The sequence below is a fragment of the Sceloporus occidentalis genome, unplaced genomic scaffold (genome assembly GCF_023333645.1).
Source record: "Sceloporus occidentalis isolate IW3139 unplaced genomic scaffold, rSceOcc1.0.p SCAF_500, whole genome shotgun sequence".
In the NCBI taxonomy this organism is placed as follows: Eukaryota; Metazoa; Chordata; class Lepidosauria; order Squamata; family Phrynosomatidae; genus Sceloporus; species Sceloporus occidentalis.
In genome coordinates this window covers 97,829-110,827 of record NW_028317480.1, presented here as the reverse complement: position 1 = coordinate 110,827, position 12,999 = coordinate 97,829, and the positions used below count along the sequence as shown (strand labels likewise).

Sequence of the window (12,999 nt, the reverse complement as noted above, 5' to 3'; positions counted from 1 at the left end):
TCTATCATGAATGTTTAAGTGATTTGGGGAAATGCAAAGATGGTACATGAAGGGTGGGCTTTAACAATAAATAAATAAAAATGGGCTGCCCAGTCTTAAATGCCGGGGCCTATTTTTGTCCCAGTCCGGGCCTGTTATGGGGCCATTAGTCAAACTTTGTTTTGTACTCATTAATGAGTAATTGTGTGACACTAAGCCGTATTACCGGGGCCCCGCACAGACACCAACCCGCGACCGTGACTGAAGAGACGCTCCCGCCACAGGTTCTGTGAGTTCGATGGGGGCGGGGCTCTACGCGACAGGTGCACCGGTCAGTAGGCGGAGCCTCCTCGCAGCGCATGCGCACACTACACTCGAGAAACAGGTGCTGCATGCACCGCCTTATTTTAGTCTTCGCCTCCTCGTGCCCCGCCCCCCGGTTGCCTGGTAACCCTCGGGCTCAGATTTATTCGTTGCGGCCTGAGCCTTAAAACGGCTGCCGGACGTACCCCACCCCCACCCGGACCTGCCGCAGCCTGAGGGTGAGTGCGGTTGTGAGGGGCTTGTGGGTCTCCTGCCCAGTGCCTGCAACCCCCTTAACCTCTCCCCCCCCTTACCGGTATTATTTAAGAGTCTCTTTGTTGCCCCCCTCTTCCTGCCCCAGGTTACTTGGTGTATGAAGCTATTGACTCACCTCTTCAAAGTTCTAAATTACCCCAAAACACGTTTCCTGTCAGTGCACGCCTGGCGGCCGGCAAGTCTTGTGGTTACGGCGGCCGGCAAGTCTTGTGGTTACGGCGGCCGGCAGGTCTAGTGGTTACGTGCTTGGCGGCCGCCGACTCTCTGGTCGGCGCATTATATGTTATATTTTCCGTTAGTGACCCCGTCGTGGTCTGGAGATGGAGGCTTTTACCGGCCCCTGTAGGGCAGTAATTGGGGTTCACAGAGGTCCCCCTCCCCATCATGAGGATGCCCCATAGAAACCCAGACTACGGCGGCAAACCGGCATCGTTTCTCCTGCTGTAACGACTCAAACCTTAATCAGTCGTTGGTCTCGTCTTAGATTCAGGAGCCGTATGTCTATCCCATGCATGTTTAATACCCTCACTGTATTACCCCCAACCACTTCTGCTGGGAGGCTGTTCCACTTATTTACCACCCTCCCAGTAAAGTTGACCTTTAACCCCGGTAAGGTGTTTTCCCTGTGCAGTGGATAGGCTCCTTATCATTAAGTGCTGGCTGCCGCTTGCGGCTGTATTTCCTGGGAGATTGTACGTCGGCTCGGTGAGAAGCCATACATGTTAGGGCTGATTGTTAGCCTTTAGGGTCGGTGTATCTGGGAAGAGGCTCAGCACTCGGAGAGTTGAGGTCGGTTAGCAAAGCGTTTGAAGAATCCAGAGCTAAATGCATGGGGGGGGGGGGTGTATATATATATATATATATATATATATATATATATATATATATATATATATATATATATATATATATATATATATATATATGCCCGGACTGGCCACCGGGCATTTTCCCGGTGGGCTGGGCGGCCCAGGGCCTGATTGACGTAGGGGCTGATGGAGCTGCAGCTCCAGGCCCCTACCTTAAAATAGGCTCAGTCAGGACGGACTGACTGGGCCTATGTGGCCGCATTAACGCAGGGCATAAGGGGCACCTGCCCCTTAAGCCCGCAGCAACTGCGACCGGGGTCCGGGCAGCCCCCACCAGGGCCGGCCTTAGGGGTGCGCGGCCGCACAGGGCTTTAAAAAATCGGGGGGGGGGGGGTTGTTTACTTTATTTAATATCCTTCATGTTAAATAAAGTTTGTTTAAAAAAACAACAAAAAAAAATGTAATTTTAATTTAAGCCCTGTGCGGCCGCGCACCCCTAAGGCCGGCCCTGGTGGGGGCTGCCCGGCCCCCTAGAGTGGCGGACCCGGTTGCAGTTGCTGCTTACTCCGGCAACAAGGTAAGTAGGGTAAGGGAGGGGGGTTAGATAGAAAGGGGTAGAGAGGGTACATATTGGGGAAGGGGATACATAGTGATAAGGGGGAACATAGTTAGAAGGGGCAGATAACAAGGGGATGGGGAGAGGGGGTAGTGTGAATGCGTACAAGAATGAATGAGTAAATGTGTGGATGAAGTGTGTGAATGCGTATGAGAATTAATGAATTCATGTGTGGATGAATTGCTTGAATGATTTGTGAGACTGCATTAATGTGTCTATCATGAATGTTTAAGTGATTTGGGGAAATGCAAAGATGGTACATGAAGGGTGGGCTTTAAAAATAAATAAATTAAAAATGGGCTGCTCAGTCTTAAATGCCCGGGCCTATTTTTTGTCCCAGTCTGGGCCTGTGTGTATGTGTGTGTGTATATATATATATATATATATATATATATATATATATATTAGTGTGTGTATTATATATAGTGTGTGTGTATGTATATATATATATATATCCTTTAACGTGGCCAACCCAGCATGTGGCTTCTGCATCAGTCTGTGTGGCCCTTTGGCCGAGATGCTGAACCCCCATCGGTTTGGGAGCTCATTCCCAAGCTACATACACAACCCCCCCCCCCCCCTTGATAAAATGTTTACATTGTTAATTCTGTGTTATATACGGTGTCTGTACCGGCACAGTGAATACCGGAGTATACAGGCTGGCCGGTGATGCCCGTTACCTGCTCTCCCACCCCACGATGCATTAACTTGCTGCGATATCGTGGAGGGGGTTATAGCTGCAAAAAGCAGACAGTTTGGATGTCTCTAGTGCTGTTATGAGTATGAAATGTTCCTTTCATTTACTGATTTTCTACATTAATGAGAAAGTCCAAGCGCTTGAACCATTTTCTGGCAGCCCATCTGGGGAGGAATAATCTGCCTGCGCCGTTAATTAGCGAGAGGTCAGTGAGGGATTAGCGAGCCGGCTGGGCTGGTAAACGGATTGCGGGTCCGTCACGGGCTTTCTATTTGTAGATGGATCCTTTTGTTCCTCAGACTCCAGAAGCACTTAACGCTCCTCCAAGATCCGGGGGTATTTTGGGGTAATAAAAAGGGTGAGTATTTCTCGCGTGTATTCGGTGTCGAGACCGTTGTGATTAGTGCATGGGGGGAGCGGCCGGTGAGGGAGCGGGGGCTGGATTCTGGGTTTTAGAGGAATTTGTTCTGATTCTGTGTTTTTAGGGGCAAATATTTCTCGCGTTTAACGGAGGCCAAGATGTCGCCAGCAAGTTTGCCGCAAACGTCTCTGTCTTTAGCCAAAGCTCCGCTGAGCGGAATTGCTGCGTTTTGCACAGAAGATAACGTGGAGCAGTGTGTCGCGTACATCGAGCAGGTGAGTGCGCATGTGCTGGGCGGGGGGGAGGCTGTGTCTCTCTGTATAATATGAGTGTTTCTCGGATCAGGAGCTCGCTGACCTGGGCTTACCCTCCCTGCTCGCTGCGTCCAAGAATGGAGAGGGGAGGAAACTGAACGTGGTGTCCATCGTGAACTGCGTCCACGAGCTGCTCCAGCGCCACTCCAGGTTCCTGCGTGACCGAGAAGACGCCGAGCTGCGGCTCCTGAAAGTGAACAGCGACTTGGAGAACCTGCAGAGCAGTCACTGCAAGCTGAGGGTGAGGAGCTTGCAGTCATTTAGAAGCATGCATTTGTATATAATAGCAGTGGAAGCAAGCCGTATTGAGCCAGACCACAATATCCCATCAGCGTCATTTGGCCGTTTACTGAATTAATGAAACGAGCCGGAGCTCCCTCCGCTTTCTCCTTCTCTAGATAGGAAATAGCCGGGGACTTTAGTCGAAGAGCTTTTTATTTGCCATACGTAGAAAAGTTGCAAAGTAGCGAAAGCTGTTGGCACCTCAGAGGTCTCTTCTTCAGGGATATTAGTAGTTGAGCTGGAAGTGTAACGGGGTCTCCTGCGGGATCGCTGGGGCAGGGGACAGAGTCATATATAATTCCAGACTGAGTTACATGAGACCGGAGGGGCGGTGGGACCGGCTTGCCGGATTGTAACGGGGCCGCTTGGCTTCCATGGTGACGAGCGCTAATCCCTAGAGTTTTGCCTGTGGAGCAGATGGCAGCGGCTTCTGAGGACTTGTTTCAGTAATGAATGCTTTTTATTTCCTCTCCGATTGGCTGTGTTCTCTTGCAATTACACAAGCGCGGATGTAGTTAATACCTTATGTGGGTGGAGTTTGGCAGTGTAATAGTTAACGAGTGGCCATTAATTCCATGTCTATTTGGCCGCATTTAAGTGAATTTTGCCACTTCAGTTACTCGTTAGCCCTGTAGGCACTAAATTCTTCCTCCCAGTTCCCGTTCATCCTGCTGGGGGGTCGCTGGGGTCGGGTTCTGTACGGTGAGCTGAAGGGGACATCCCAGGGCGTTTTGGACGATGCTCAGCTTTCATTTTTGTGGGGACAGTTTGGGGAAAACCCTTTTCTATCCCAGCGTGATGGCGCCCAGTGCAAGCCCCCCCATAATGACACGGCTGGAGGAGTTTGGGGCGGAAGAACTTGTCCGGCAGCACGGAGCCCGCACCCCAACCAATCAAACCACAATGGGATGAACTGGAACGGAGATTGCGAGCTGGGCGTCTCGTCCAACAACTGGATGAACGGCCAAAAATTCCACAGAAACCCAAAATCTTGTGGAAATCCATCCCAGAAGAGCAGAAAGTGGTGTGTGTGTGTGTGGGGGGTGACTTCATATTACTGTTTGTGTAGTTAGAATGTGATGTCATCAAAGCCCCTGCGGGTGTAACGGTCAGGTGTCCCAATACTTTTGGCCATGCAGTGTATGTGTAAAAGGTGCTTATAGCTAGAATCTTCTTCCGCTTTACCCCGCCGGGGATAGAGTGTTTAGTAAAGTGATGCGCGTCTGGTCCCTTTGTGTTCTTACAGGACCAGATAGAGGCGACTCGGAGGGAGAACGCGGCGCTGCAGGAGAGGGAGCGCCAGGTCCAGTGCAAAAACCGGAGTCTGCTCCAGCTGCTGAAGAACGAGAAGGAGGAGGTAGGGCCGGGTCGACACGGCGCAGCGTTTAAGGAGACACTCGTGTGATTCTGTGCTTATCACTTGAATGCATAGAATGGCGCTGTGGTCTTTTTCCTAATCTGCCCCATGGAGGGGCAGGGCTGATGCATGGCAGCCTTTTCTGCGTTTTAAAGCATTCCCGGGGGGTCAGGGTTATCCAGAGTTCTGTAATATGCATTTCTCTATAGCAGGACTGTTGGGAGGCTGCGCTCTGACATCACACAGTAGGGGGCGACATTTCCCTGCAGAAGGTGAGCGTTCCAGCTCCATATCAGTACCGAGCTGAATATATCGGGCCCCGGAATAATCCCAAACACGGGATGTGTTTTTATCACGGGGCCCCTTTAATGCAGGGTGGGCACTTCGAGCCAGGATTTAAATTCCAAATGACTTCAAAATATGGAGTAAAGTGATAACAGCTGTGACAGCAGGCTCTTCTACAATGTTTTACGGGGAATAATGTGTGATGTATAATATGTAGTGGGGATAAAAAGTTTAGCGGTTCCAGGAACGCCTACTGGCAACGGACTTATCAAAAGGTACAAAGCAACCCCCCCCCACACACACACACTATTACCAAGAACCCCCAAGATTGTAAGCTTGTGAGCAGAGCCTCTCCACCTAATATATCGGTTTGTCTTGGCCTGTCAGACCCCCTGAATATATGGATTGTATTAAGCGCTGCGTAAAATGTTGGCGCTACATAAATAAAATATATAACGTGCGACGACCCTGATCCAAAATGAGCTTTGTGAGTAAATTCCTGCTGTTAATGCTGCATGGAGGGTTTAACGTATTTACGCCACTTAATTGTGCTACTAAATGCATAATGCTGCCGATGCTCCCTACTCGGAGTCTTGCACCAGTTATGGTTATTGGAATAAAAGAAGCAGCCAGTGAGCCTTTTTCCTGGGACATCGTGATGAGCGCCAGAGACCTTTCGTCCCGATATAAACCAAAACATGGCACCTCGCTGATAACGCAGAGCGAGGGTTTGCAGGAAAAGGGTCGCAGGTCTGTCCGTTAAGCTGCGCGTCTGTCTGCAGGTCCAGAAGCTGCAGAATATTATCTCCAGTCGTTCCACCCAATATAACCACAACATGAAGAGAAAAGAACGGGAGTTCAACAAGCTGAAAGAGCGACTCTACCAGCTAGTGATGGACAAAAAGGACAAGAAAATCTGTGAGTTACCACGGCAATTACTTATTTCATTAATATGTTCTTTGCAGACGTTAGCGAGCCAAAGAGCCCGTTCTAGTCTGTGCTGCGGACGTCCCCCAATTCTGTCCCTTTCCATGAAGCCTTTCTCTGTAGGAGCTGACAGCCCCGCCGGGAATATCGTAATCTATAGTGTCGGCATAGTGTGTGTGTGTGTGTGTGTGTTACCTTTTGTGAAACCGGCGTATTTGTAATGTTTGTGGAATCTGTTAAAATGTGTAACGTTTTGTTTCTTTGAAAGCCATCGACGTGCTGAATTACGTCGGCCGAGCGGATGGAAAGAGGACGGCCTGGAAAACCAGCAGGACAGACGCCAAGTAAGAGTCTCGCTGGGGTGGTGGCGGGTGAATGTTAACGTGCGGTTGGCTGCATCTTTACGTGTATTTTACCTGACGCCCCACAAGCGTGACGTTGAGCTCGTCTCCGGTTTTGCTTCAGACCCGAATGAAATGTTCATCCAGTGAGAAATTTTATTACTACAAACCACAACTCATTTTGATTTGTTGCGTTTATTTGTAGAAATGAAGAGGAAATGTATAAGGTTTTATTAAACGATTACGAGAAGCGCCAGAAAGATTTAATGGTGGAAAATGTGGAACTCAAGAAAGTCCTTCAGCAAATGAAGAAAGAAATGATATCGCTTGTGACCCCTCAGAAAACAATAAGCCGAGAGAAGACGGAGGACGGCCTCTGCACCGTACGTATGCTTACGGTCTGTTCGTGACCTGATTTTAACTCCGGATTATACACCCCTACCGGCATGTTTGGGTGGGTGCCGCTAAATGCCAGAGGCGAGATTGGCAGAGTGGGGACGTTTAGGATTTCAGGGAATTGTTTGGAAGACCAGACGATCTGTTTGTTCCCACGCCAGGTCCTCTCTGACATCGAGGAAGACGCCGGGGACACCAGCAAAGAAATTTCTTCTGAATTGTCTTGTGAGAGTGTGAGAGAACAGCTGATTAACAGCATCCGGCAACAGTGGCGAATTCTAAAAACCCATGTGGAAAAATTGGACAGCCGAGGTAAATGCTGATGGTTTGCTCTTTGGACTCTTTGTTGGGTTTATTTCTTTGAAGGTGAAATGCGTTGGTCTTGCCTGTGTTTGTTTGCAGCATCGATTGAGGCGTCTCCAGACTGCAAAGGTTTGATCACAAGAGAAGATCACGAGCAAGAGCTCGAAAAACTGAAAGGTGAAATTAATCGATGTAAAGAGACAATAAAGAGCCAACAGCATCTGTTCCAGGTAGGGCTGTCTTTCTGATATGTCTGCTGGTGGCTTTAGGGGTTGCGCATGTCATTCTTCTTCTTCCTGTTACCCTCCGCAGCAGCAGCTCAATGTACAAAGGGATGATTCCTCCGCGCTGCTTCAAGACTGTTACCTTCTTGAGGACGAGGAGCGTCTCAGAGAGGAGTGGAAACTATTCAATGAACAGAAGAAGAACTTTGACCACGAACGGAGGAGTTTCACAGAGGCCGCCATCCGTCTCGGCCATGAGGTAAGAAGTTTTTAAATGTCCGGAGTATGTGCTTTTAAAGCTGGGCTACTATTACCAGATAGAAATGATCCATTTTACTGCCCAGTTACTAACCAGTTAAAGGCTACAAAATATTTCTCTTCTTTCACTATGCCTGGGCACCAAGACTGAACTGAATGCTAAATGCCTCTCTTCCCCGACAGGCCATGTGATAAACCCTTTATTTGAATGGTTTTGTTCCATCACATGGAATGGGGCAAATGTAGCTGATCTGTGTGCGGAATGTCAGACCCTGCCCGTCCCAGGGCCAATATCGTCAGCTTATGATACCCCAGACATACTGGTTACTCCAGCCTGCGTAACATCGGCGTCGTTACAATATAATCTGTGTGGGATTTCACGCCTCTCATGCGAGCCGAACTCCTGTCTTCCTTTAGAGGAAGGTGTTTGAAGACGACCGGGCAGCTTGGTTAAAGCACCACTTTTTGAACATGACGGCGTCTTCCGACCAGAGCTCAGAGAACCGGAAATCCCCAGGGTCCTTGTTCAGTAGGTATTTATTAGGAAGAGATGCATTTTTCGCCACATCTCATTGTCTGCACAGGCCGCCTGCGCATGCTGTCGGTAACATTCTGGGTTTTATAACATCATTTTTTACCATTCAGGTTCAGAGATAGACCCTCACAGATCACTTCCTAGATATCCGAGTAAACGCCGACCTTCTGATGAAATGTCAAAGGAAGCTGAGAAAGCAGCAGCACTCCCCCAGTCCACCAGGCACCATGACCTGCGCAGAGATGGGTAATGATGATTCTTTCACAGAATGTCCTTTTGTCATCCCCTCTTTACAGCATGTCTCAAAAATCCTCCATTCGAGGACACCGCACCTCTGCTATACAAACTTACAAGTCCCGTTAATAGCACCACAATGGTCTGCCAGCTGGCTACAGCCAATCCCGGGCGTGCGATCATCTTCCAATCATGTGTCAGGATACAGACGTGGCTTGTAACCATTGCCTGAGACAGAAGGAATGTTATGTTTTCTTAAGAGATAATAGTTTTATAGCTATTCTTGGTATTAACAGGTATTTTTATTTATTTTTACTTAAAATGTTGCATTGGTTAAGATTATTTGGGAGACGATTGGGTCACGGATGGCAAAAAGTGGTGCACATCATATAAAACTTTCCTGTAAGTTTTAGGGCTTCCCAAACTCAGGACAAGTGAATTAATACATGGGTAGCTCCAAATGAGCCCTGCCTGTCTTGAGGTTTGGGTGCGTTCACTGAATGAGAGATGGAGAAAGTCTGAAAACCTCAAGTGACAAAAAGCAGGTTAACATTAAAAAAATATATAAAATAAAGGAGTGGCTGTCGATGGAAAATAAACTCCGCTCCCTTTTCAGTTTGTCGTTGGTCTTCAGTCCTCTTTCCTGGAGTAAACTGGTGGGTCCAGATCTTTGGTTAATTTCAGCACGTAATTCCACACAACCCCCCCCCCCCCACCAGGGTTACAAACTGAGGCAAAGGGCAACTACCCCTTTATTATAGCTAAAATGTGACGTAAAAGCGGTCGTTTCATATATTTGCATTTGTTAATTCCCTGTTTTCCAGCTCTTCAAGGAGTCATTCAAACACCAGTCCTAACGGCAAGCCGTTTTGTGAACTGAACCCAGACGTCTGGATAAAAGTAGAAGCACTTCACTGGAGACTCGGGCTGCTTTCTCCGCTCTTCACTCCTTTCTTTCATAATTTATTGACTCGACGAGTCCTCTGTTGCCACATCACTGCCTTGAATCCGTGACATTTTTCCTGCTTTAGAGTTCTAGGTCGGCAGGTTCTGATATTCAGCGCGAGCCGCGTGGGGTCTGTATGCTGGTGTCGGAGCTGAATGAACATTTCTCTCGGGTTTAGAGACCGAATGGCCTTATAATCCAATGCCTTGAATAATTCCCCCCGGGCGGGGGTAACTGCTGCGTCCCACAGATCTCTTTGATTTGAATGATATGCTGGGTCTGTCTCTCTCCATGAGTTAGCAGTTTTTGATTTGGTATCAGGTGGGCCGGTTCCCACCCTCTGAAGCCACTTGTGCCCTGAGCGGGGGTCATTCCGGAGAACCAGAAGATGCCGGCTGGCCAGTGGTGTAGACAATCCTCGGGTTACTGCAGACCGGTACAGCCCCTTAACCCTTCCTCTTCTTGCATCACACAGTACTTTGGGGGTGCATCTGCTCTCTGATGACACCTTGGGGATTTTAATGTAGAATATGACGCTTACCAACCTGTCCTTTCCCTGATCGTTTTCTTTCTTATTATGCATTATTATATTATACATTTTGGGAGGCGTTGCGCATGCTCGTTCTCCTAATTTCTGATCTGCCCATTATCTGGAAACCTGGGGGGGGTTACTATAGGCAACTAGATTTGTCCTTCCAATTGATCCTAATTCAGAACTGATGGTTTACATAGTGATACACGTTTAATGTTTATGCCGCAGTTTCTTTTAACATCAGTGTATTCATTAATAGATGAAAACAACCACCTAAAGTCTTATTTCCCCCCCCCCCCCCAAAAAAAAAGTCTTCAATAGATGGTGAAAAGAATTGGCGGAGGTTAAAACGAGATATGTATTTGATGAGTGCTGGTCTTAAGCATAATATTGGGAGATTAATATTACTCAATCCTAACAACCTGTTCTTTATGTGAATAAGAGGTCTGTGTGCTTTTGTAGACAATTTGTTTTTTTTGTTTTTTTTAATTTTAAATAAAGTGCAAATTATTTCAAAGAAATAACATTTTGAGTTGATTTACCACCACATAGCCTCATTTTCGAATCCTTTGGTTCATTCAGTTATATTAAGTGTTTTTACTTTCCAGTGAAGTTATTTTGGTAAAAATAAAGAGGTCTATTACCTTTTTAAAAACGGGTAAGAAGCCCCTTCCCTGCCGCTGTACACGGTACCAGAGACGTAATTTAAAGGCAATAAACAAAATGTAAAGTAAACCTGAATAGGCACAGAGGAGTTGGCGGAAATGTAAGGGGCGAAACATCCATTTCTGTGTTCAATCCGCCTTCGCCTGGCTTCTGCCAAACGCTTTACCATATTGCCTCCTTCCGCAAATGAATTTTACATAACCAAGGCCTCACAATTGGCTTTTCGGAGTGTCAGTGGTGACCACGTGTCTTTCTGTGCCCTAAAATGCTCCTCGCCGGATATCGGATACAAAGAGGGCGTGGAAACAAATGCAGTAATGTTCATAGGCGCAACCCATCCTAACCAGGGATAGGCAAAGTGTCCATACAAGTACAGCAGTGTCTGGTGGGGTTTGTGAGGGTCAATAGAATACCATTAAATTACCCACCACAGAGCCCAGAAAATGTCCGCCATAAGCAATGTTGGTTCCAACCCCTGGTTATTGGGTAAAACCATGCAAAGCCCCTTCCATAGTCCAACATAACCTTTTAAATGGTTCCAGAGGAAGGAATTTACCAGCAATGAACTCGAAGAGCGACAAAGCATCAGCTTTATAAAAAAATAAAATCCTTTTAAAAATGTAATCGCCCTGTTTATACCAAGTCGTCTTTTATGAGCTCTGCTCCTTTGCACCATCTCATTCCCTTCAGAGCTGGCCTGACTCGTCCCCCAGTCTCGGTAATTCTTCTCTCTAAATGCGGTGTTAAGACTCTGCAGCCACATCTGAAACGTCATACTCCGTGCAGCTCCGTCTTACTCTCGCCGTCTGACCCTCAAAAACGATTGATGCGACTGTTCGTGTTTTATGATCTTGTGTTTTACACGAACCTGCAGCCCCAGCCACTGAAGCCTTCGTCCCGCTGATGTATTTCCGTGACCCCAATCCTTGCTCAGTTGGCGTTAGAGACAGACGCCCTTCCTTATAAGAAAGCAAACTTTTTTTTTTCTTATTTCTTCATTTATGTAAATGGAACAAAGTAACACTTTCAAAAAACAGATTTTATTTACTTTCAATAGTTTTTTATTAATTTTCAAAGAAATAAGAAGTACAAATAACACCAATAGTAATACATGAGAGACAGTCACAGCTGTCAGTTGTGATCAAACCAAGACAGTCGCAGCTGTCATTACATTGAAAATTGAAACCATCTTGATAAGCATGTATCTCAGTTACATTGTAACGTTATAAGGTAATAAAAAACGTAAACAAGAAAACTTCCCTGTAAAGGAAGAGGAACAGAATAGTATGCCTGAGTGAATTTTTTTTTTTAAAAAGTGTATATCTGCTCAAGTATTTTATAGTGAATAGTTTTAATAGTTGACATGCCATACCAGTGAGGATAAACAGATTTTATTTAAACATTTTTTCAGTAAGTAACTGGACGGTGTCAATGGTAACTGATCTATAAAAACAGCTAATTATTAATACCCGTTAAACAGCCCTGAGTTAGCAAAATATTTGTATTTGGGAAAAGTCGGTGTGACCCGAGATCCGTGCCAGAAACACAGTCTGAATTCTGGACAAATTATGGATCCAGAGCAGATAAACCGTGATCCATTGGACTCATTGAAGGTGACAAATGTATCCTTGAAACAAGCTTTTCCTCTTAATGTTTAAATAGTGTAGGGCCCGCAGGAACGGCTACTTAACCTAATATGTTAGGCTAACCCAAAGAACATACCGGGCAAAGCAGACCAGGCACATTAGAACGTTCTGCATAATCCCCCAGAACAATAGAAAGTTCTGCATAATTCATCAAACCCGTCACTTTTAAAAGTTGTATTAATTTCAAGCACTTGTAGTAAGGGCCGTTGGATCATACAGAGGCCTTTGCGTTTGGCGTTTCTGTTCCAGTGGCATCTCCTGCAATCCTTTTCAGGGAGGGGGGCAGGGACAAAAGCAGGGGAGGGGGTTATAAAACACCATATATACACGTCATCATATCCAGGGCCGGCCGTAGGTGTTCAGGGGCCTTGTGCGGCCCATCCCTTTTATCACCCCCACAGTCCCTTTTGACCCCTCCTTCACTGCCGCACCTCTCTATTCTTCCTCAATGTAGTTCAGGTATAGATCAAACAAACAACACAAGGAAACACAGCATTGCAGGCATAGATCAAGTAAATAATGCATGGAAACCCTAAATTGCAGACATAAGTCACAGGTCGCAAACCCCGAAGGCCAGCCCTGGCACCCAGACTGCACACATAGGAGTTGCCCAGCACACAGATTGCTCTCCTTGTTCTCATTATCTCTGCCCTTTCTGCTCATCTTTCCCCTTTCTCATTATCTCTCCCCCTTTCTTTTCATCGATCCCCTT

General features: G+C 46.8%; 1 protein-coding gene across 1 annotated transcript; it reads left to right on the top strand.

The window, feature by feature from the left end:
- The first annotated feature begins 3,199 nt into the window (after positions 1-3,199).
- On the top strand, positions 3,200-11,545 carry LOC149271517 (afadin- and alpha-actinin-binding protein A-like). The gene is made up of 12 exons (XM_089507375.1): positions 3,200-3,316; positions 3,387-3,596; positions 4,884-4,994; positions 6,062-6,197; positions 6,475-6,550; positions 6,753-6,930; positions 7,105-7,255; positions 7,346-7,476; positions 7,559-7,729; positions 8,146-8,257; positions 8,374-8,509; positions 11,332-11,545. The coding sequence occupies exons 1-12, from the start codon at positions 3,200-3,202 to the stop codon at positions 11,543-11,545; spliced, it is 1,743 nt and encodes a 580-aa protein (XP_089363501.1).
- Positions 11,546-12,999: the final 1,454 nt, after the last annotated feature.